This window comes from Nuphar pumila, chromosome 3 (genome assembly GCF_984573655.1).
Source record: "Nuphar pumila chromosome 3, dmNupPumi1.hap1.1, whole genome shotgun sequence".
NCBI lineage: Eukaryota > Viridiplantae > Streptophyta > Magnoliopsida > Nymphaeales > Nymphaeaceae > Nuphar > Nuphar pumila.
Window position 1 is genome coordinate 94136590 of NC_143251.1, and position 22584 is coordinate 94159173.

General features: G+C 36.8%; 1 protein-coding gene across 1 annotated transcript in view; it reads left to right on the forward strand.

The window, feature by feature from the left end:
* The first annotated feature begins 1112 nt into the window (after positions 1-1112).
* Positions 1113-22584, forward strand: part of LOC149843143 (CMP-sialic acid transporter 5-like) — a 78684-nt gene continuing 57212 nt past the window's right edge. The window contains exons 1-4 of the mRNA XM_089999617.1: positions 1113-1684; positions 10709-10969; positions 12252-12368; positions 15819-15875. Of these exons, the coding sequence (XP_089855743.1) occupies positions 10799-10969; positions 12252-12368; positions 15819-15875 (345 nt within the window). The 5' untranslated portion in view covers positions 1113-1684; positions 10709-10798. The remainder of the gene's footprint in view (positions 1685-10708; positions 10970-12251; positions 12369-15818; positions 15876-22584) is intronic.

Consider the following 22584-nt stretch of genomic DNA (forward strand, 5'->3'; position numbering starts at 1 on the left):
AAAGAGAACAGGGGTCTCTCTCCAAGGGTCTTCACAACCCCTTCAAGAAGAAAGGAATCCCTACTCGCAAGGTCCTCAAGAGCCTGAAACCCCTCGTGGAGCCCACTGCAGGTATCACCATGGCTATAGAACCGGTGTGTGCGGCCGGGAGACCCCCGTATAGGGAAGAAGAGGCATATGAACTCGCTCACTCTAACGTAGAATTGGAGGACCGAACAGCAGGTCCTCAACATAATAGTTCACCCTTACCCCATCCAATGAAGATCACATCATGGAAAATTAGGGGCTTGGGGTGCCGAAAGGGCCCATCGCTCAATGAGATCAATCAATTTCATGGAGTTTAATTCCATATCAGAAGTATTCCGTCAGCTTTGATTTCTATTTTGTACAATTTTAAAATTTGTATAAAAAAAACCATATATAGATCCAATATGATATCTAGATACCTTGCCAAATTGGTTAAAGGGGAATCCAGAAATCATGGAAAGATGATCCCCCGACTGTTTCCCTATAAGGAAAGAAATATAGAGTACTGAAATTATTTATCTTTAATGAAACCTGGTAGGGGTTTGGCTAACCCCAACTTGCTTTTCAAATATTTTTTTTGAGTTACTGGGTCCAGCCTAATCAGAACGAGGGTCACAAATATCACCATGATTTTTCTTAAAGGACCGATGTATTCTTTAAAAAACAGATATTTTAAAATTCCATATATATATATATATATATATAGAGAGAGAGAGAGAGAGAGAGAGAGAGTAATGGCATCCAGAGAGGTACTCTGATGGTATTCCGTCGAAGCACACTCTGATTTGATCCCATCTCTATATATTTTCATATATCAATATTTTCTGAGATTTCTTAAAACTAAAAGAATATTAATTCTCGCATTAAATTTTTTCCTGCCGAAATTTGCCGAAGGACAAAGTTTTTGACATTGGTTTGGCAATAGTATAAGGACTAAAGTTTATTTTGGCGGTCGTTTAAAAATTAATTCTAAAAATACGTTAAGATTTTTTTTTTTTTTATTGCGACGGCCGACGGGTCCCACCCTCTCTTTCCACGAGGGGCGTTTGGCGCGTGATAGAAAATCCGAACAAGATCGCCAAAAAGGGGGTCACGATGGAAGGGGAAGAAGAAGAGGGAAAGAACTAATGAAAATGATGTGAAATTGAAGCAAAAGGAAACCACGCACGCAGAGAGAGAGACGGCCCACAATAAATGTCCCGCAACCCCCTCGGCCCCTGCATATTCTTAGCATAATTCGATACTCTTTCTCCCTCTCTCTGTCTTTCTTCCCTCTCACACTCCCTCTCCTCCCTCTTCTTCCTTCCCCTCCTCTGAAGTAGAACAAGAAAGATGGATTTTGTGCCCTAGGGATGTGACAAAATCCAGATCCACAGGTGAAATTTCGAGCTCAAAGTGAATTCGGAGGATTCTTTGATCCGGACGCGGAGATCGCTGTTGCCGTGCACTGGTGGCGTTTTTTTATCTCGTTTGGATTTGGAAATTTCGTGATCTTACCTTTGAGTTTTGCACCGGCACTATAACTAGCAGATCTGGTGGTTTCTCGATGCGATTGGGCTCAGGGTCGGGGGAAATTCGATGATCTGAAAGATCGGGGCCGGATTGAGGGAAATCAGATTCTGGTTTCTTTGGATAAATTCCGGTATGAGAAATGAAGGTGTGTTACTTGTCTGATTACGCGATCAAGAGTTTAGATTGAATTCCTTTGGTATTCTTTTCCTATTCAGTAATTGTGCCTTATTGATTGTTTAAACTAGGATCCTTTCGCTTCAAGTTTTTTTTTTCGCAGTAACTTTTTTTTTCCTTCTTGAAATGAATATATGGAAATTTGGAATTTTGATATTCTGCGTCGTGTTTTAGTTCTTTGCTTTGGCTAGCTTCTGTGCATTCTTTGTGGATGTTTTCTTATTTTATTTTTGTGATTGGAGGATTCTTCTGCTGATAATCTCCTTTTTGTTGATACTTATTTTCGTTGTTGGTTGTTCAAATTTTGATGAGTTAGTTTAAGAATCGCAAGATGCAAATTTATTTTGTTACACTGGCATGATAATTCTACGCAGCCATTGATTTGTAAAACAACAACAACAACAACAACTACGCCTTCATCCCAAAACAATTGGGGTCGGCGATATGAACCAACAAAGAAAATCATTCTGGGTCTTCCACATGAATCATTCTCCTCCATTCATTTCTATCCAATGCCATGTCCTCGGTGAGGTTCCAAGCATTCATATCCTTTCCTATCACCTCCATCCATGTCTTTCTAGGCCTACCCGGACCTCTTTTAACTAATATATTTTCCCATTTCTCCATCCTTCTAACTGGAGCATCATTAGGCCTTCGTCGAATATGTCCAAACCACCGTAAACGATTCTCTCTCATCTTATTTTCAATGGGTGCAATGCCTACCTTCTTACGTATCTCCTCGTTCCGAATCTTATCTTTTATTGTATTTTCACACATCCATCTCAGCATACGCATCTCAGCTACACTCATTTTTTGAATATGATGTCTCTTGGCAGCCCAACATTCCGTACTATATAGTAAGGCGAGCCTAATAGTTGTCCTATAAAACTTTCCCTTCAACCGCAATGACATTCTACGATCGCACAACACTCCAGTTGTACTCTTCCATTTCATCCACCCAACCTTTATCCTATGATTTACATCTCCATCAATTTCTCCATACTTTTGAATGATAGATCCCAAATATTTGAAAGAATCATCCACCAATATTTCTTGCTCACCAAGCTTCACTACACTCCCATCACTACTTCGTTGCTTACTAAATCAACATTCCATGTATTTTGCCTTATTCTTACTCAACTTAAAACCTCTTGCTTCCAATGTCTGTCTCTATAATTCTAACTTAGCATTAACCCCAGCTCTAGACTCATCAATCAAAACAATATCATCAGCAAACAACATACACCACGACACATTTTCTTGAATTGATCTCGTAAGCTCATCCATCACTATAGCAAATAGGAAAGGGCTTAAAGCAAATCCTTGATGTAACCCAACCGTTATAGGAAAATTGGTTGTCACCCCTCCACAAGTGCAGACATTGGTTACTACTCCTTCATACATATCTTTAATTATATTAATGTACTTGAGAGAAACACCTTTCTTCATCATTGTCCACCAGAGAACGTCCCTAGGTACTCTATCGTAAGCCTTCTTTAAATCAATAAAAACCATATGCAAATCTTTGTTCCTCTCTCTATTTCTCTCAATAAGTTGTCTAAGAAGATGTATAGCTTCCATAGTTGATCTTCCAGGCATAAAACCAAATTGATTCTCCGATATCATGACAACCTTCCTCAGCCTAGATTCAATCACCTTCTCCCAAAGTTTCATAGTATGACTCATGAGTTTTATACCACGCTAGTTTGTGCAATCTTGTATATCACCCTTATTCTTATATAGAGGCACCAAAGTACTCTTCCTCCACTCATTAGGCATCTTATTTGTCCCCCAAATCTTGTTAAAAAGATTTGTCAACCATTCTAAACCTTTCTCTCCCAAGCATTTCCAAGCCTCGATAGGTATACCATCTGGGTCAACTGCCCTTCTTGATTTCATTTTCTTCAAAACGTCTGCAATTTCTTTCTTTTGAATCTTGCGCATGAAGTCACGATTCATCTCATGAAAAGGAATGGAAAAGTCTCCAAGATCCTGAGCATGACTTTCATTAAATAGCTTATCAAAATAATCTTTGCATCTCTCCTTAATCTCCTCATCTTTGACTAAAACCCTTTGCGTTTCATCTTTGATACATCTAACCATACTCAGATCCCTCGATTTCCTATCTCTCATCTTTGCAAGCCTATAAATATCCTTCTCGCCCTCTTTGGTATCCAACTTGTCATAAACCTCCTTATATACCTTATCCCTCGCGTTCCGAACTACTTTTTTAGCTTCCTTCTTTGCTATCATATACTTCTCCAAATTTTCATTATCACGACTTTTACTTAGATTTCTATAACACTCTCTTTTAACCTTAATAGCTAATTTGACATCCTCGTTCCACCACGATGTATCCTTACCTAGCGGTGCACCGCCTTTAGACTCACCCAATACCTCCTTAGCCACCTTTCTCATGCCACCCGCTATCTTATTCCACATAGATTCTGAATCCTCCTCGAAACACCAGTCAACTTCCTTAACTACCCGCTCTACAAACATTCCTTGTTTAGCTCCTTTCAGTGCCCACCACTTAATTCTAGGATCTATCCTATGTCTATCCCTTTTGCGGCATTGTCTAATTCTAAGATCTAAAATTAAGACTCTATGTTGTGTAGCTACACTTTCTCCCGGTATAACCTTACAATCGATGCAACAACCCTATCTCTCTTTCTAAGTAGGAAAAAATCTATCTGACTCGTATTAACCCCACTTTTAAATGTTACTAGGTGAGACTCCCTCTTTCTAAACCAAGTGTTTGCTAAGATCATATCATAGGACAAACCAAAATCTAAAATCCTTTCTCCACTTTCGTTTCTTTCTCCTATACCATAGCCTCCATGGATACTCTCAAATCCATCCCTACTAATGCCTACATGCCCATTAAGGTCACCGCCGATGAAAAGCTTTTCTCCATAAGATATCCCTTGTACTACTTCATCTAAATCTTCCCAAAATTGACACTTAATGGAATCATCTAAACCTACTTGAGGTGCATAAACACTAATAATATTAATAATATCCGTACCTAATACTAATTTAATAAGTAAAATCCTATCACTCTTCCTACGGACCTCAACTACATTATCTATAAACTCACGACTCATAACAATCCCTACTCGATTCCTATTCCTATTTATTCCTGTATATCAAATCTTATATCCCCAAAGTTCTATCACTTTTGCTTTCTCACCTACCCATTTGGTCTCTTGTAGACATAAAATATCAATATTTCTCCTACACATAACATCTACTAACTCTACCAACTTACCAGTTAAAGATCCTATGTTCCAAGTGGCTAACCTAATTTTATGGTCTTGGACTAACTTTTTACCCCCACCCGTCCAACAAAGTGAGGGAACCCTTGCCTATTTGACACCACACCCGGGCGCCGGTGTGACACGTCGCTTCCGGACGACGACCTAGCAACCCTTGCCCATTTATCACTGCCTCCGGGCCTATAGAGTACAATGCCTATTTGGCAATACATTGATTTGTATTCATCATATTTTATTTAAGTGATGTATCTGCATTTCGTGCATTTTCCAACATAGCATATGTACAGTGTGGAGGATGAAAAATAATAGAAAATACAACAGCCTAGACAAAAGTGAAGAATTTTGATCCTCTTATGCTTTTTGCTCGGTACTTATTTACTTATGCTGGATCTCATATTTTTCTTAAATTGCCAAAATTAAACAAATAACACATGAAACAGGATTATTACTTTCTAAATAATATGAAGGACCTTTAGAAACTGTATTCAGACCTGTGCAATTGAAAACAAAAGAAATACAGAAAGTTACTTGAAAGTGCATAGTTCAATGTTTCAGGAGTCATCATTGGCTCACCTTGTGATCCGAGCAAAACCGTTTGGGGTCTAACTCGTGACTTAGCACGTCAACTTGAATGACTTGGATTTTTAATTATATTTTTAAAAAAATAAAAAGATTAAAATGTTCAAAAAATTAAAAGAACATAAGAAAATAAAAAATACAATTAGCATAATGAACAATTGCAATTAGAATGAAAAATAGACTTGGAGCCTAACTCCTATCTTTAGCATCCTTAAAAATGGCAATAAAATTTTAAAAACTAATAAAGAATTCTTTAAAACATCATAAATTAAATTTATTTTGATTTTATCAGCAACATCAATTTCATTTTGGCAATTTTAACTGAAAACTGCAGCATAGTTAAGTGGAAATTAAATATGATTGCTACCTTTTTTTCTTTAATGCGTATTTCTTCTCAACGGCTGTCCAAGCCAGTAATTGTACTTGCCTTAATAACCTATGCTTGTCTTAATTACCTCTTCTCAAAGGCTACATGATCAAACCCTGCTAGCGCATGGGTGTCCCTGACTTCCCGTAGCTTTCAGAGGTGGGACACGTAAGGTAAAGTGGTCGTGGGGTCCCACCCAAAGTTTTCCCTCTCCTCAGCCAGGGTTCCTCGTCATAAAAAAAGATATAGGAAGGAGAAGGCAATAAATAGCAATTAATTGTTTTGTTTTGGAAAAAAAAGACACAGTAAGCATAAGAGAGCTCAATGGACACCCTTCTTCCACTTTCCTTTTTTAATCCAGCTTTAGAAAACAAAAGTGGAGCACCTGCTCAACTTGACTGGTTCTTGATCAACTTGGAACTCGGCCGAGTTGACTGGTTTAGAGCAAGTTGGAGCTGAGTTTCAGACAAAACTGGTTTAGTCTCAAACTGCGACTCGATTGGGTGCCAACTCAGACTGAGTCACCGAGTCAAATGGTTTGACTTAGTGAGTTGGCCAACTATGTCTAGAGTAAAGAGAGGCTTATTCTTCTTCTAGCTCTTGCTCTTCTTAGTGACATGAGCTCATAGTAATCAAATATCTTTGAGGTGTACACCTTTTAATACGTTTATCATTATTGCATTTACTGGTATTCTTATGCTGGCTTCCTAAAAGGGGGTGATGGTGTCATCATCTATTCATCTAGGATATATAATTTATGTTTAAACATTTTCTTAGGTTTCCTTGTGGTCCACCTGCAACCTTTTTTTTTTCTTTTTTGAGTGAAGCATGCAATTCCATTTTTGGAGAATAAGTTTTAGATGTAAGATTACCCATGGGATGGCTGTGTAGTGGTCTCGGTGCCCGTTCTCTTGTCTTGTCTTTCTTTATCATTCTCTTTTATCTATTGTCCTTGGCCATGAATTGGCCATCGGAAGTTACATTTCTTTCAGTAGTGATTGAGGAAGGGACTGACTTAAGTATGTCCATGTCACATGTGTTAAAGTTGTATATATATATATATATATATATATATATATATTTTACTGATTTGTATATGTAATAGGTTATGCCCATTAGGGGCATTTTGGTTATTTTCCTCATATGTAATAGGTAGTGCCCATTAAGGGCACTTTTGTTCTTTTGTTTTCTTTTTTTATTCTTGTTCTAGCCATTGGGACAACTCCAACAGCTAGACAAACTAGCCATTGGACTAGCCCAATGGCTATGTAACACAGACTCTTCTAACAGGGCACTGCTCTTGCATCGCACCCGCACCATGCGGGCGAGACATTTGAACACAGCGTCCTTTGTGTCAAGTGAAGTTAACCACACTGAGGTCCATTTCTGTCCAAAAGTAGATTCAGTTAACCCTAACCAAGTCCAGTTTTATCTATATTATATATATAAATACATAAATGCACACACACACACACTTAGTGTTAACTTAAAACTGTTAATATATATATATATATATATATATATATATATATATATTCACCCCTCCCCACACCCCCACACCCAAGTTTTTTTAAAGTGCTGCATCGCCACATCTGCACCCATATCCACACCCGCACCCTCACCTATGTGATATATATATTCACCCCTCCCCACACCCAAGTTTTTTTAAAGTGCCGCATCGCCACATCTGCACCCATATCCACATCCGCACCCGCACCCGCACCCGCACCTATGTGACATAGCCCAACAACTAGTTGGCTATCCCCTTGTGTGGTTTGTAATCTCTATAAATATGGGGTCTTTTCCATATTTTAGTAATGCTTTTCTTAAGCATTTTCCAGCAATATAAACATTTATTTTTATGTGTGTGTGCTTGCCCATAAGTGTTAAAAATAAAATTGTATCCAAATACCCGATAAGGGTATTTTTGTCTTTTATCATATAGTACAGTCCACTAGGAACTGAAATGTAATTTAACATTATAATAAATAAACTGTACAGCTTATGCACAACAGTAAAAAATATGACTGTTGTGCACAACAGTCAAAATATGACTGTTGGGCAGCAGTCCAACTAGACGTTGGATTGCCACCCAACAGTCATAATAATGACTGTTGGAAGGCAATCCAAAGAGCTGGATTGCCTCCCATGTGTTGGAGTGAGGCTTTATAAATAGAGCCTCACTCCCTTGTTATTCCTCAATGCTTTTAGAAGCATTTGAGGGTTTTCTCTAGAGTTTTTTCCCATCTTATAGGCTTGTATGCCTCTTGTGGTGTTTGGTATTTTTATCTCTTTTGAGATTGTATTTGGTCCATTAGTGACCAACTTTAAGTGAGTTTATTAAAGCCCTTTGTTGGCATTGTGTTTGTTTCCCTATTGTTCCATTGTACCTTGTTTCATTACATGGTATCAGAGCGAGGTTCTTGAAAGAAGGAGAATCTTGTGAAGGAAGTGTTCTTCGATCATTGATCATTCCCTATCTCCTCTAGTCTAAATTCAAGTATTCATTATGGGAGAAAGAGAGTTCGCCACCGTCATCACCTACAAACTCAATGAAAACAACTACTTGATGTGGGCGACGGCTATGGAGAATCATATCAAAGGAAAAAAATTGTGGGGTTTTGTTAGTGGTTTTACTAGTGAACCACAACTCAAATTGACTAGAAGAGAAGGAGATCAAGTCAAAGCCTTGTCCGAAGAAGAAAAAAAAAAGCCTTGGAAGAATTCCAAAATAAATTGGAAGATTGGGATGCAAGCAATGCACAAATACTCTCATGGTTTATGAATACCATGGAGTTCAAGATCGCCACCAATATCATCAAATTCAAGAAGGCATGTGACGCATGGGGCTTTCTAAGAAGTACTTTTATCCAAAAGGATATGGCTAGACTTTATTATGTCCAAGATAAGGTACGTAATTCAAAACAAGGAGATAAAAGTGTAAGAGATTTTTACAGTATTTTATCTCCTATTTGGGATGAATTACCCATGTTGGAACCAAAATGGGAAGGTTCGGCTATTGATATGACTGGGGAGGAGATCCCAATAACCATCACTCAACTACTGACTTTTGTGTGTTTTTAGGTGATTCTCTCATTTCTTGGCGATGCAAAAAACAACAGAAAGTGTCTTTATCCTCTACGGAAGCTGAGTACTGGGCAATGACTACCACAACCACTGAAGTTGTGTGGATGAGAGCACTACTTTCCGATATGGGTGTTGATGTCTCAGAACCTTCAAAGCTATGCTGTGATAATAAAAGTACCATCTATATAGCCAGCAATCACACATTTCACGAGCGAACAAAACACATTGAGATGGATTGTCACTATGTTCGCGAAGAATATTTGAAGGGGACCATTACATTGCCATATGTTCAGTCCGAATTTCAGATTGCAGACTTCTTCACCAAAGCTCTTCCACTACCTCAATTTTTGTATCTTCTTAACAAACTTTCGGTGATTTCCCCATAAGTTTGAGGAGGAGTGTTAAAAATAAAATTGTATCCAAATACCCGATAAGGGTATTTTTGTCTTTTATCATATAGTACAGTCCACTAGGGACTGAAATGTAATTTAACATTATAATAAATAAACTGTACAGCTTAGGCACAACAGTCATATTTATGACTGTTGTGCACAACAGTAAAAAATATGATTGTTGTGCACAACAGTCAAAATATGACTGTTGGGCAGCAGTCCAACTAGACGTTGGACATAATAATGACTGTTGGAAGGCAGTCCAAAGAGCTGGACTGCCTCCCATGTGTTGGAGTGAGGCTCTATAAATAGAGCCTCACTCCCTTGTTATTCCTCAATGCTTTTAGAAGCATTTGAGGGTTTTCTCTAGAGTTTTTTCCCATCTTATAGGCTTGTATGCCTCTTGTGCTGTTTGGTATTTTTATCTCTTTTGAGATTGTATTTGGTCCATTAGTGACCAACTTTAAGTGAGTTTATTAAAGCCCTTTGTTGGCATTGTTTTTGTTTCCCTATTGTTCCATTGTACCTTGTTTCATTACAATAAGGGGTTTGTGTTCTTGTTTGTATTGGCCCATAAGAGGCTTTGTATTTTTGTGCACATTCTTGTAATCCCATTAGTGGCATCTATTTGTGCACTTTTGTATTTCATTACAACATGGATATGGCTACAAGGGTGTGTGACAACTTCCTCTGTAGAGTTTTCCATTAAAATATGGTCTTGCAGTAAACTGGGGCAATCATGTAACATTAGCTAATTGTTCTTTCTCTATTTATGATTCTTTTCTGCTAATAGGTTCTTTTGGAGATGTATACAGAATTGTTGATGTTGTAGCAGCATGATGGTTTGCACTCTATTGAATTGTTTGACTGGTGACCTTCTGTAACCTGGTGGAATTTGGGGAACATGATGTTAACCTCTACCATACATGTATGAGCATTGTTTATGAGTGTTCTAGAGCATCTTATGGAAGGCAAAATTCTTTAACCTTCTTGTGCAGCTTAAGACATTAGAGATTAGAGGAGTCTAATATCATCTTTTGGTTCTATATTATGAGTTTTTAATGTCATATTTATGTAACCTTGCTCATTTTTTTTGTTCATGCTAAGTTTTCCTTTTCATCAATGGAAGAGGTGGAAATTTAATCATACTTATGTTCTAAAGTAAATTATTTTATTCTTAGTTTTTGGTCATTTCTTTTTCTTCTCTCTTTTTGAAGCACCCTTTTTCCTCTTTTAATTATTTAGTATTCAATTTGTTTTTTTACCAGTGTTTATAACCTCACACTTTGCAGATTCAGGACCATGAGTGTTATCTAGTGGAGAACTTTCAGATATAGCAGCTTAACAGACTGGTTCTGAATTGGAAGGGCCAAGGTATCATAATGAAGAATGGGATGGTGGAGTGTAGCGTCTGTCATTCCAAATTGGGCTTGTCCCCAACTACTAAGGCCATTTCCAGGGCATATGACCGTCATAGAAGTAAAATGTCATCAAAATCTCGAGCCCTCAATGTTCTCTTGGTTGTGGGTGATTGCATCTTGGTTGGACTACAGGTAATTTCTATATTGCGATATTAAGTCTGGCAATATTTTGATATTTTGATTTGTGCAGCAGCAAATTGTTGTTTTTATCAAGGTTGTAAGTATCGTATCGTTGCCCATATTGGTTGGGCCCAAAGTAACACCGTATCGTAAATTAAATGGATTGCACAAAATACAACCATAAAATCACATATGAATCCTTTATGTCTCTATGAGCCGCATAAGACATCATCAAACATCAACTAATATAAAATCATAGATAATATTGCATGCATGCCTCACAAGAACACTGCAAAATATTAAATATGCAATTAAGAACATACCACAAGACTCATACTTTCGTATTACATAAACAAAAATATTATGGCAATAGTTGCACTCGATTTTCAATCGGTTTTCACTCATTACTTGAGTTCCCTATTGCCATGCTAGATTATTTTATGCCATCTTTGTTAGAAGAGCGTGGAGCTTGATTTCTACCTTGATATAAATCTTTAATTTTCGCGGATCCAACTTCGCGGTAAGTTGGTGGGGCCCCTCGAGGTGAATGTTTTTTGGAGAGTAGCTTTGTAATTTTACTCATAATAAATATTTTTTACCTTAACCCATTTTCTTGAGTGGAAAAATGGTGAAAATGCATTTTTTTACCTTAACCTACTTCTTTGAGTGAAAAAACAGTGGAAATGCACTTCTAATGACCTATAGACAAATGAAAAGGTTAGCCCTTCAAAAGGTATTTAAAACCCAAAATGAAAAAAATAACTTTCGACTTTTTTAAAGTGCATCGAAGGTGTATCGTACGATATACCTTGTATCGTACGATACGGGTGTGTATCGTATCGCAAAACCCAAAAGTAACGATACGTATCGTACCATATTGTACAATATGGTACAATACTTACAACACTTGTTTTTATCAATCACCAAATTTCTTTTTATTTTGAATGTATCATGTTTTAAAAGGTTTTTGATAAACAATAAAAAAAAATATTGTGATAAATTGAAAAACTCTAGAATAAAAGTTCTGCATTAATACTGTGTTTTGCAAATTTTGGTTGTTTTAGTTTTATTTATTTTCTTAATAACTCTAAGATTTTCTTGAGAAAAGTGCCTTATTTAAGTTCTTCCAAGAAATACCCTCATTGATGTTATTGCAAGACCATGTTGGTGACTATGGTTTTCTCTTTTCCTATATCAGTTGTTGGTTACACACAATGTCTATTTATTTCATGCTGAATTTTGGCTTACAGTATCTTGTAGATTCTGTCCTGATGTTTTTTCTTATTTATTGCAGCCTATTTTAGTCTTTATGTCCAAGGTAGATGGGAAATTCAAGTTTAGTCCTATAAGTGTGAACTTCCTGACAGAAGCTACAAAAATGCTTTTTGCCATTATTATGCTCTTATTCCAGGTATGCTTTTATTGTCTTTTTGTTATAGCCTTGGATCACACTTTTTCTGCTATGAAATTCTTCATGAAATTTGCACAAAGATAAGCAGATCTGTGCACTTGTATTTCCTAGAAAGTGGTGTATTTTAGCATTTAGTGTTTCACATCACTGTGAAGCACAAAATGTTTTTTTTGTCTGGGATGTGTTTTGTTGCATAGGCAAGGAGATCACTATGATACAGTTTAAGATTCCTCTGGCTGAAGTAGTTCACCATAAATGGGTTGGTCTTTTGGCTGTTCATGGTTATAGTGAAGTGTCTTTTGGTTTGTCATCAAGGAAACAAGGGGAGGCATCTTAAGATTGATTAACTTTCTTTCCTTGCAAATAATATATTAGATATGTCATCATCGTCATCAGCTGCAGCCGCATCAGGCCTTCTCTCACCAAAATGGGGTGCCTTCTTGGTCTCAATTGCAATCATATAAGAGGCAAGAATAAGATAGTCAATTGGTGCATGTCTATGTCACACGGATTCGGCTAGGGAGGCGCCGCACCCGAGTCGACACGCCCCGACACGGGTGCGGCTTCAGACATGGCCCAGACTCGGTCAACGTCGAGTCAGACTCGGTCAACGAGTCGAGGCCGAGTTCATCCTTTTTTGGACTCAGTCAATGTTGACAGAGTCCAAAAATTGTCCATTTTTAGGGTAAAAAACAAAAAAAAAATGATCTTTTTATATATTTAAAAAAAAAAATATATATATATATATATATATATATATAGCATGAGTCTCAAACATAAGCCCCAGAAAAAAAAATTTCGGGGGGCGCTACCCTCCTACGGCCCCCCGCCAGGGGCGCCCCCCCCTGGACCCCCGCCCGCTGACCACGCAGTGGGACCTGCGCCGGGGGGAGCCCCCAGACCCCCCTTTCTGCAAGGGCAAAAGTACAATTTGCAAAGTTTATAAAAACACTCATGCTGGTGCCAAACTTTAGAGGACAATATCCACATATATGCACACAGGATATATATATATATATATATATATATATATATATATATATATATATATATATATATATATATATAGAGAGAGAGAGAGAGAGAGAGAGAGAGAGAGAGAGAGAGAGAGAGAGAGAGAGAGAGACGAGTCCAAAATTTTTAGAATTGCGCCGCACCCGTGTCGCACCCGCACCCGCACCCATGTGACATAGGTGCATGTTTGATATCTTTGAAGTTGAGTTCTTGTCCCTATCTTTTGTTTGTTGTGGTGGTGGTTGCATCTGAACAAATGTTTATTAATTTATAATTTACATAGTCAGCCAATAATAAAATATTTTAGTGCTGAATGTGATACTTCCATGTCTGTCTTTTTTGTATAAACTGAGCTTCTTGTGTTGAAATCAACTTTTGGCCACTTAGAAAACTAGATAAGGTTTGAGACATGAAGCTGAAAACTCAGTGCAACAGTATGGATGTTGCTGCATGGTTTTCAGAAACCAGAAACCTACTGAGCAACTGAACAGATCATTGGAACAGCCTAGAATTTGAACTTCCACATCCAAGGGAATTACCCAGATAATTAGGGTTTAGACTTCTTACAAGCCTAAGATCTGCATGTTCTAGCACAAGAATGGTTGAAATTTTTTAACTCGTGAAATCTTGTGGCTAAAAGGAGATCAGATATGGAAGTTAGTTGATCTCATGTGTATTGTATAGCATCAAGACTTTCTAAACACAGAATATGAACTCTTCAAAGATAAAATGCCTTAAAAAACTTGGGCCTGGGAATCACAAGGCTGCTAGCTGGATTTTGTTTCACTTTATTTGCTAAATAACTCCAGGATAACATCTTGAGGCAATAGATATTCTATAAGAAACTAATCAGGTGAGGATTAGAATATATGCCAGTGATCTACTAAGCAAACTCGTAACTAACTATGTGCTGGTAACTTTCTGAATCCATTGTTTAAAGTCGTTTGGAATCAATGTTGTGAAAATTATTGAGGCGTAGCGAAGCGCTCCACCAAAATATGAAGCGAGGCATAAACCTCAAGGCGTAAAGTGTAAGCCTCAACCCTCATATTCAAAAAAATTAAAAAAACTTTAAAATATATCTAAAAACACAAGTAAATAAAAGAATTGCTTTTATTGATGAAGCAACGACCATTAAGAAATAAAAAATCTTAAATAAATACCGAGAAATATGAGAATAACATGTAAAAATAACATTAATGCAACAACTTCATTTATCTAAATTTCTGATATATAAAATTAAGCATTCACAATCTAAGTATCTAATTATCCATACTTGGTCTCCAAAAAAAAACTTAAACTTATTTTTAATTTCCATGATCTAATGACACAAACTAACAGTCACAAATTTACATACACAATCTTTATTCACAACATTACAAACCTACACATATGCAGTCGATTACATGTACATACACAATCTTTATATGTACATGCACAAACCTACACATACACAGTCAATTACATGTACATCTACCTATCAAAAAGCTATCCAAGACATGCATAGTCGATTGCATGTACATACATAATCACATGCATACTTGCAAATAATTACACAAACTGAGTGGCAAATCAACATACACAATCTTCATATAGGCAAACTGTCTCACAATCAATTAATTGCATTACAAAATGACACATACAGTCATCAAGAAGAAGAAGAAGAAGAAGAAGAAGAAGAAGAAGAAGAAGAAGAAGAAGAAGAAGAAGAAGAAGAAGAAGAAGAAGAAGGAGGAAGGAATAAGAAGAAGAAGCAGAGTTAGGGAAGAAGAAAAAAATGGGGGGTGGGGGTGGGAGAAGAAGAGAGAGAGACTCCTTGGTGGTTGCTGAGAAGGTAAAGAGGAGGGGTGGGGGAGGAAAAGAGGGGAGGAGACGAAAGGGGAGAGGTGCCTAAAACATCGGGCCCTCAACCTTTTGTTTTCTCTTTTTTTAATTGATTCTAGGTCAAATGGGGCTTTATCCCCAGTTGACAACGCAAATATGAGTTGTGTGTCTCACCCTGAGGCGTGCCTCAAGGCATATGAGGCACACACCTCAACTATGTTTACGCCTTAGGCTTGTGCCTCAAGGCAAAAAGCCCCTCGCCTTGATGCAAGGCACGCCTTTTGCACATTGAGTCACTCTTTCGATAACATTGGTTGCAATGTTTTTTTAACTACCTTTGTTTATGTGCAAAGTATTTTTAGTATTTTTGTGTTTGAAGAAACTGAAGAAAATGTTTGTTGACATGCAATGACTGGGTTGACTTATTATTATTATCATTATTGTTGTTGTTGTTGTTATTTACTGTTATTATTGTTGTTGTTGTTATTTACTGTTATTATTGTTGTTGCTATTATCATTATTAAGGTCAATCCAATAGATGCTAAAATTTCTTATATTCACAAGTGTGCATTTTGTGAGATGTACATCACTGCAATCATATTGTCATTGCAGGCTAGGCACCAGAAAGTGGGAGAGAGGCCTCTTCTTTCCATCTCAACTTTTGTCCAAGTCAGTATGCTTATGTTCCTGTATTGTGTTAATTAAATGTTACAAGAGAATTTTATTTTTTAAAACCTTGCAATTAATCATATCCTTTTTTTACATAAACATTGATCAAATGAATTCTGTTATTGATCTTTGTTTTTGCTTGAGTTGGTTCCTATATGTGACTTTTGATACCTGATCAACGTTTACTGGATATAATTCAACAAAGGATATGCTTCATTTCAATGATGTTTCTGTTATATTCTATGTAGAGATTTTCTTGCTACAATGCATTGATAAAGGTTAACATACGCCATGTAGTTTTACTGTTAATTAGTAATTTGTGATGGATTATGGATGTCTTCTAATAGTTGTTGCTAATGTTTACAATTTTTTTTGCTATGTATTCATTTCAAGATAAAAATGGATGTAGTTAGTCTTCTCAAGGTTCATATTTGAGTTGCATTTTTCCCAGTTTCTGGGTTTTTATGAGTTTAAACTTGATGCAAATCATATGTTAAGTTTCAAGATTCATGTCCTATTTATTGCCATTCAAAGTGCTAAGTAACCTAACTCAAAAATTCTTGTGCTGCAATTTTTCATGCATCAGTTTGGCATTTTCCCTTTACATCCATTTATGCGATTGGTTGTTCTGACACATTTTCCATAGGTTGACTCCTCTAACTGGGCTCCAACCAAGTCCTGCTGGAATATTTTGACTTGAAAATTCATGATGTTTTGCTATTTTTTGGTTAGTGAAAGTGGGCCCAATTCAGGTGTTAGTTCTTTGGTAGATGTTATGACTGCAGAGGAAGACAACTAGTTGTTGGACATCACCCTTGTGATGCTTTTGCCTGTTCATGAACCGCCTGAAACTCTGACTTGTTTCTTGAAGTAATTCGGCCGACTCATATTCTTGAAACAAAAAACAAATATATATTAAGGTAGTTCCATAGGAGGAAGTATTCCTGACTGATTGTTTTACTGAGCAGTATGTTGGTTTAGGCATTAAGATGGGAATTTCTGTAAGCTTCTAGTATCTTCAATCAATCCAGAGAAATCACACAGCAAGAAGAAACAAGAGAATAGGATTCAGTATGGAGCTGCAAATTCACATGGTTCACTATGAGGGAAGTCATGTGTTTTCTATTTCTTTATACCTCTTTCTAATATAAGCTAGATTACAAGAATATCCCCATGATTAATGTACATAGAAATAACGGCTACAAGGGCAAAATTGAAATTACAAAATATTAAAAACACAATAATACTTCACACATATTATGAATACCAACAGAAGCAACAACAGATTTGGATCTGGATCCAGATCCTATAATGCTCCGAAACTTTAACCCAATTTTGTGAGCAATTTTTTTTTTAAACACAGCGGAACTACTAAGTTCACTTTGGGTCAAACATCTCAGGCACATCACAGATATCATTCCACAAGTTTTAAGAAAGTCTAACATGGGATAAGATTATAAGTTCATTACAAGAGTAGAAATGAAAATAATTAAACTATCTAAAGTTGCCCCGGGAACATAAAAAATTCATGCATCAAGGTTCCTACAACATCCCGCAATCGCTATGCACCGTCTATTCCTCACTTGAAATGATTAAATAGTAGGGTGAGACTACAACCAATTTGATCAATAGAATTACTATGTTTATGCATATGTACAATGTAACAAGGATGTACAATTCTATGGACTATCAGCAGATTGTAAAACTATAACGTATCATGATATGATTAAATGAATATCACATGAAACAATTAATTTCATAGCTCACTCATGACATATAAATAACCACAGATCATTATAAGCATTTTTTGGCACATTATAACACAAGTTCCACATGAACTAAAAGCACAAAATGAAATAATTGAGTTTTCTCTTTTTATTATCCCACAGGTACTCGCAGGCCAAGGCAAACGTAACAGAAGAGAACACCCGAGGGTTTGTTATGCTACATGTGTTGTTAACCCGAATGTCTAACTGAATCTGAAATCTAAAGAGAGTGGTATAATAACCGAGAGAAACTTTTAAAGGCCGAACAAATATAGGATGCACTCCTAACTTCTGCAGAAGAACTTGAATCTACTACCTATGACAAATTGGTAATCCGACCCCCTAACTCCGTGGACTGGATACCAACGAGTCATTGCCACTGGAAGTTTGATAACACGTCTCCCAAAGTTTTGTACCACTTACCCTCTCCAAGGCAAGCCCGAGTCTGAATGGTTTATTTATCTTATTAATTTCGTTATCACGAGTTTTATTACCTGATCTCACAGGTGCCCAACATGTATTGAACCCAATGGCTCAATGTTTCAAGTACCCACATAGGCAACGATTCACACTGCCGTAGTGGCATGAGCCCAAAGATTTTCACCCTAGGTAGGTAGGATGACAATATTTATTTATTTATGCAAATCCATTCCGTGTGCTTCGGTACCTTTAAATCAGTCGAGCAACAAGTGCCCCCGTGTCTTTAAACCAGTCAGACAATAATTACGGTTATGTGTGCATGCATATTAATTTTATAAAATTTTAGGTGTATGTGCAGTACCCTACAACCTTTTTTGTTTACATGCCCTGTTCCGGGCAACCCATGTGCATACATTAATGCATTACAACACCATTACGACCAATGCACACATAATGACATAACACATGCTTATATAGCACCACGATGCTTCACCCGAATCGCAGGCTCATATATGAGCCTACTTCTGCTTACCCTATCATACTTGGTCATAAGGGAAGGTTGAGTTCATCGAACATGACCCCACATACTCCACAACACTTTCAGGTTCAACGTGTACATGTAAGCATAAAGGGCAAAAATTCCAAATCTCATGAGCAACTAGAGCATATACTAGTTAAACTTTAAATTCAATAGGTTTGACATATCATGCTTAATGCAACTCAGATTCAATGAGCAATAAGAGTTGACCCTCATAAAATTTCTAACTGGACAGGACATGCTAAAAAAAAATATTCAGATTTGATATGCCTGTCATACACATCTATTAGCAACACAAATACATAGATAAGCCTAATTCTGATGATTCATATTATTGGTTCAGGTTGTATCTGATTTCTAGGTTTGATTGCGATGATTTAAAACATTTTTCTCAATCACTAAGAGGGATATCAAATTCAGTCCTTTTATGAAAGAAGAACAGAAAATCAGACTTATACATGAGCAGATTCATGTAAAACGAAAATCTGTTTTTAACTAAATGGCATGGATAGAATAAATTCATACAAGTGTCTACTGATTCACACAGTAGTTATCAACCTTGAGCATCCGAAAAAAAAAGTTCTAGTTAAAAATATATATATATATACATTTTTATTGTGCTCTTCCACTTATACCCTTTTATGGGTTTTTGTTTGAAGTGTCTTTAATAGACATTCTTTTGAGAAATTGGTGTGCTTTTTGGAAGACCACCATTTCATTTAAAATAATTTTTATGCATAATTGTTTCTCTCTTCTTAATGAATCATATCTCCTTTAAATAATCAAATCTTCTTATGATCAATGTTATGGTTTCTTGAAAAATAAGTTGATTATGATTTAATTCCATCTTTGAGAGATGCTCCTCTTTTCTTTCTTAATATTTACTGAGTCCTAAAATTGTTACTATTTTGTTCAAACCATTTTATTCTTGCTTTACACTATATTGTTTTGCAACTCTTGGGCTAGAATATTGTTCTTTGTGTTCCTGGAATCTTCTTTTGGCTCGTTCTTTCTTTTCATGATCTTTAAGAAGTGACACCGTCGATACGTTATGGAGATAACCAATGAAGGTGATTGGGGATGATCGCCAATAAAGGCGTTTTAAAGACTTATATTTGCAAATAACATCTGATTGAATTACTCACACATACACCCATGTGAGCAAAAGTTTTAACACACCCACCCACATATATGCAGAAATTCTAATACACGTATCCTATGCATCCAGAAGTTGTAACACACACACACATATAGGTGCAGAAATTTAACACACGTATCCTATGTAGTCAGAAGTTGTAACACACACATATAGGTGCATAAATTGTAACACTTATCCTATGTATGCAGAAGTTGTATAACACATACAGGTTCCGAAATTTTAACATACATATCCTATTTTTGCAGAAGTTGTAACACATACACATATAGGTGCAAAAGTTTTAACACACGTATCCTATGTATGCAGAAGTTGTAACACACACGTATAGGTGCAGAAATTTTAAAACACACATACATATATGTGCAGAAGTTGTAACATACACATATGCGTAAAGAAATTCTAACACATGCATACTTATGTATGCAAAAGTTTTAGCATCCACATATGTGCAGAAATTCCTTTAATACCCTGTTTGAGCCATATTGTGCAAAAATTTTAACACAGACACATATGTGTGCAAAAGTGTCAACACACACACATATAGGTGCACAGATTTTTTTTAACACACACCTATGTGTGCAGAATCGTTAACTTACACACATATGGGTGCAACATTTTTAACACACTCATATGCATGTAGAAACGTTAACCCACACACATATGGGTGTGCAGAATTTTTTACACTCATATGTGTGCAGAAACGTTAACCCACACACATATGGGTGTGCAGAATTTTTTTAACACACTCATATGTGTGCAGAAATGTTCACCCACACACATATGGGTATGCAAAATTTTTAACACACTCATATGTGTGCAGAAATCCTACTTTTAACAGGGAAGACCCTGTTTGAACAACCCAGCTCTTCACGCAGAACCAGATACACCAGAAAATTTCTGGTATATAACGTTTCATCCATATTATGACAGCCTTGAAACCCTATACACAACAAGCCATAGAACCCTACCTCAGCGTTGAATCGAGAACACCCTGGCTGTTCCCTCCTTGTGACAACAACACTTTTCCTGGCAGCCTCCTCAAAATAGTGTAGAGAAGAGAGGAGAAGGATGGTGGATTCACGAGAGAGAGGAAGGCTGAATGCGTGAGATAGGGTTTTATGGGTTTATGAGAGGGAGAAGAGGGATTTCGTGAGAGAGGTAGAGAGGAATGGGGAGAGCGAATGAGAGGGAGGGATGGAAGATCGTGAGAGAGAAAGAAAAGAGGGATCGTGGGTGAGAGGGGGAAAAGAGGGGTGAGCTAGAGAGATTCAAGGGGTTTGGTTCCCCTCTTTTTCTCCCGCAGGCGTGAATGGGGGAAATTCCACGAGTGCTGTTTTTTCCCCCTTTCTTAAGTTATATATATATATATATATATATATATATATATATATATATATTGTCCAGCTGGGGTTCAGCACAAACCCCACCCAATATGCGACCTACCATTTAGGTTTGAACTTGCAACGCCCCAACACGTGATGGCGTGCACTAACAGCTCCTACCAAGTAGGAGTCACACCTTTTTTTTTCATGGGTGATCGGATCTATTCAATGAGGATCCAAGATCCATTTATGTTTTTGTATCCATATTAGGACTATCCGGGTCCGTACAAAAATCCAGTTTTTTTGGGACTTGAATTAGAAGATCTAAAAATTCGAGATCCGATTAAGATATCGTGGACCCAATACCAGTGATCCAAATACGATATTAAGAATCCACTATCAAAGACCCAAATAAAATGTCATGGATCCAATATCAAAGATCCAAATAAACTATCGCAATTCCAATATAAAAATCCAATTAAGATATCGGGGATCCGATATCAAATATCCAAATAAAATATCCGGGATCTAATGTTAGATATCCAAATAAGATATTAGGGATCCGATATCGAAGATCCGAATGAAATATCTGAGATCCAATATCAGAATCCAAATAAGATATCAGGGATCCGATATCGAAGATCCAAATAAAATATCTGTGATCCAATAAAAATCAAATTCAAAAATAAAACCCATATAATATTTCGGCCATAAAAATTCAGGTTTATTCATGTAACAAAATTCACAAGCGTTACATCTCCAATCCAAACATCACGTCGTAACAGCCTCCCTGAAGTTGTACATGGTTTTCACCATGGTCAACTTGGCTTTTAAATAAAAGAATCTTTGTTTTGTGAACTCTTTTGTGAACACATCAGCTATTAGATTTTCTGTACCAATGTGTCTTGGTCTTTTTCAACATGTTTGGTTCTGTATAGGATTCAATGAGATTTTAATCATGCTTTGATAGTCGCAAAATAATATAGATCTCAGAATCCTCTCTCCTAATTCAGTTAGGATATGTCTAATCCATGTAAGTTCTGACATTGTTGCTGCCATAGGGATGTACTCCGCTTCAGTATTGAATCACGCCATGGGCTTTTGCTTTTTACTACACCATGCTACCAAATTTCTTTCAACAAACACACAATACCCCAATATAGGCCTTCTTTCATTAGGATCATCAGCCAATCAATATCTGAAAAGGCTACCACTGTCAGCATGTTTTCATTCTAGAATTTTTTTCTATACACTGGGCCATCTCCAAGTATTGCAAAATGGTATAATCAACAATATGAATTGGATGTTGAGGATGTTTCATGTAGAAGATAGTAAGTGCAAAGATAATTATGTATCTTACCTTATTATTTGGCTAGCTGTTATGTCTATTGGACATTAAAAGCATCCTTTTGCATGTCAAACTAAAAGAAGAATCCTAAATCTAACCCAGAGGAAGCCTTAAGAATGTGGTTCTAGACTTCCTATTAATGCTAATAAGGAGTCA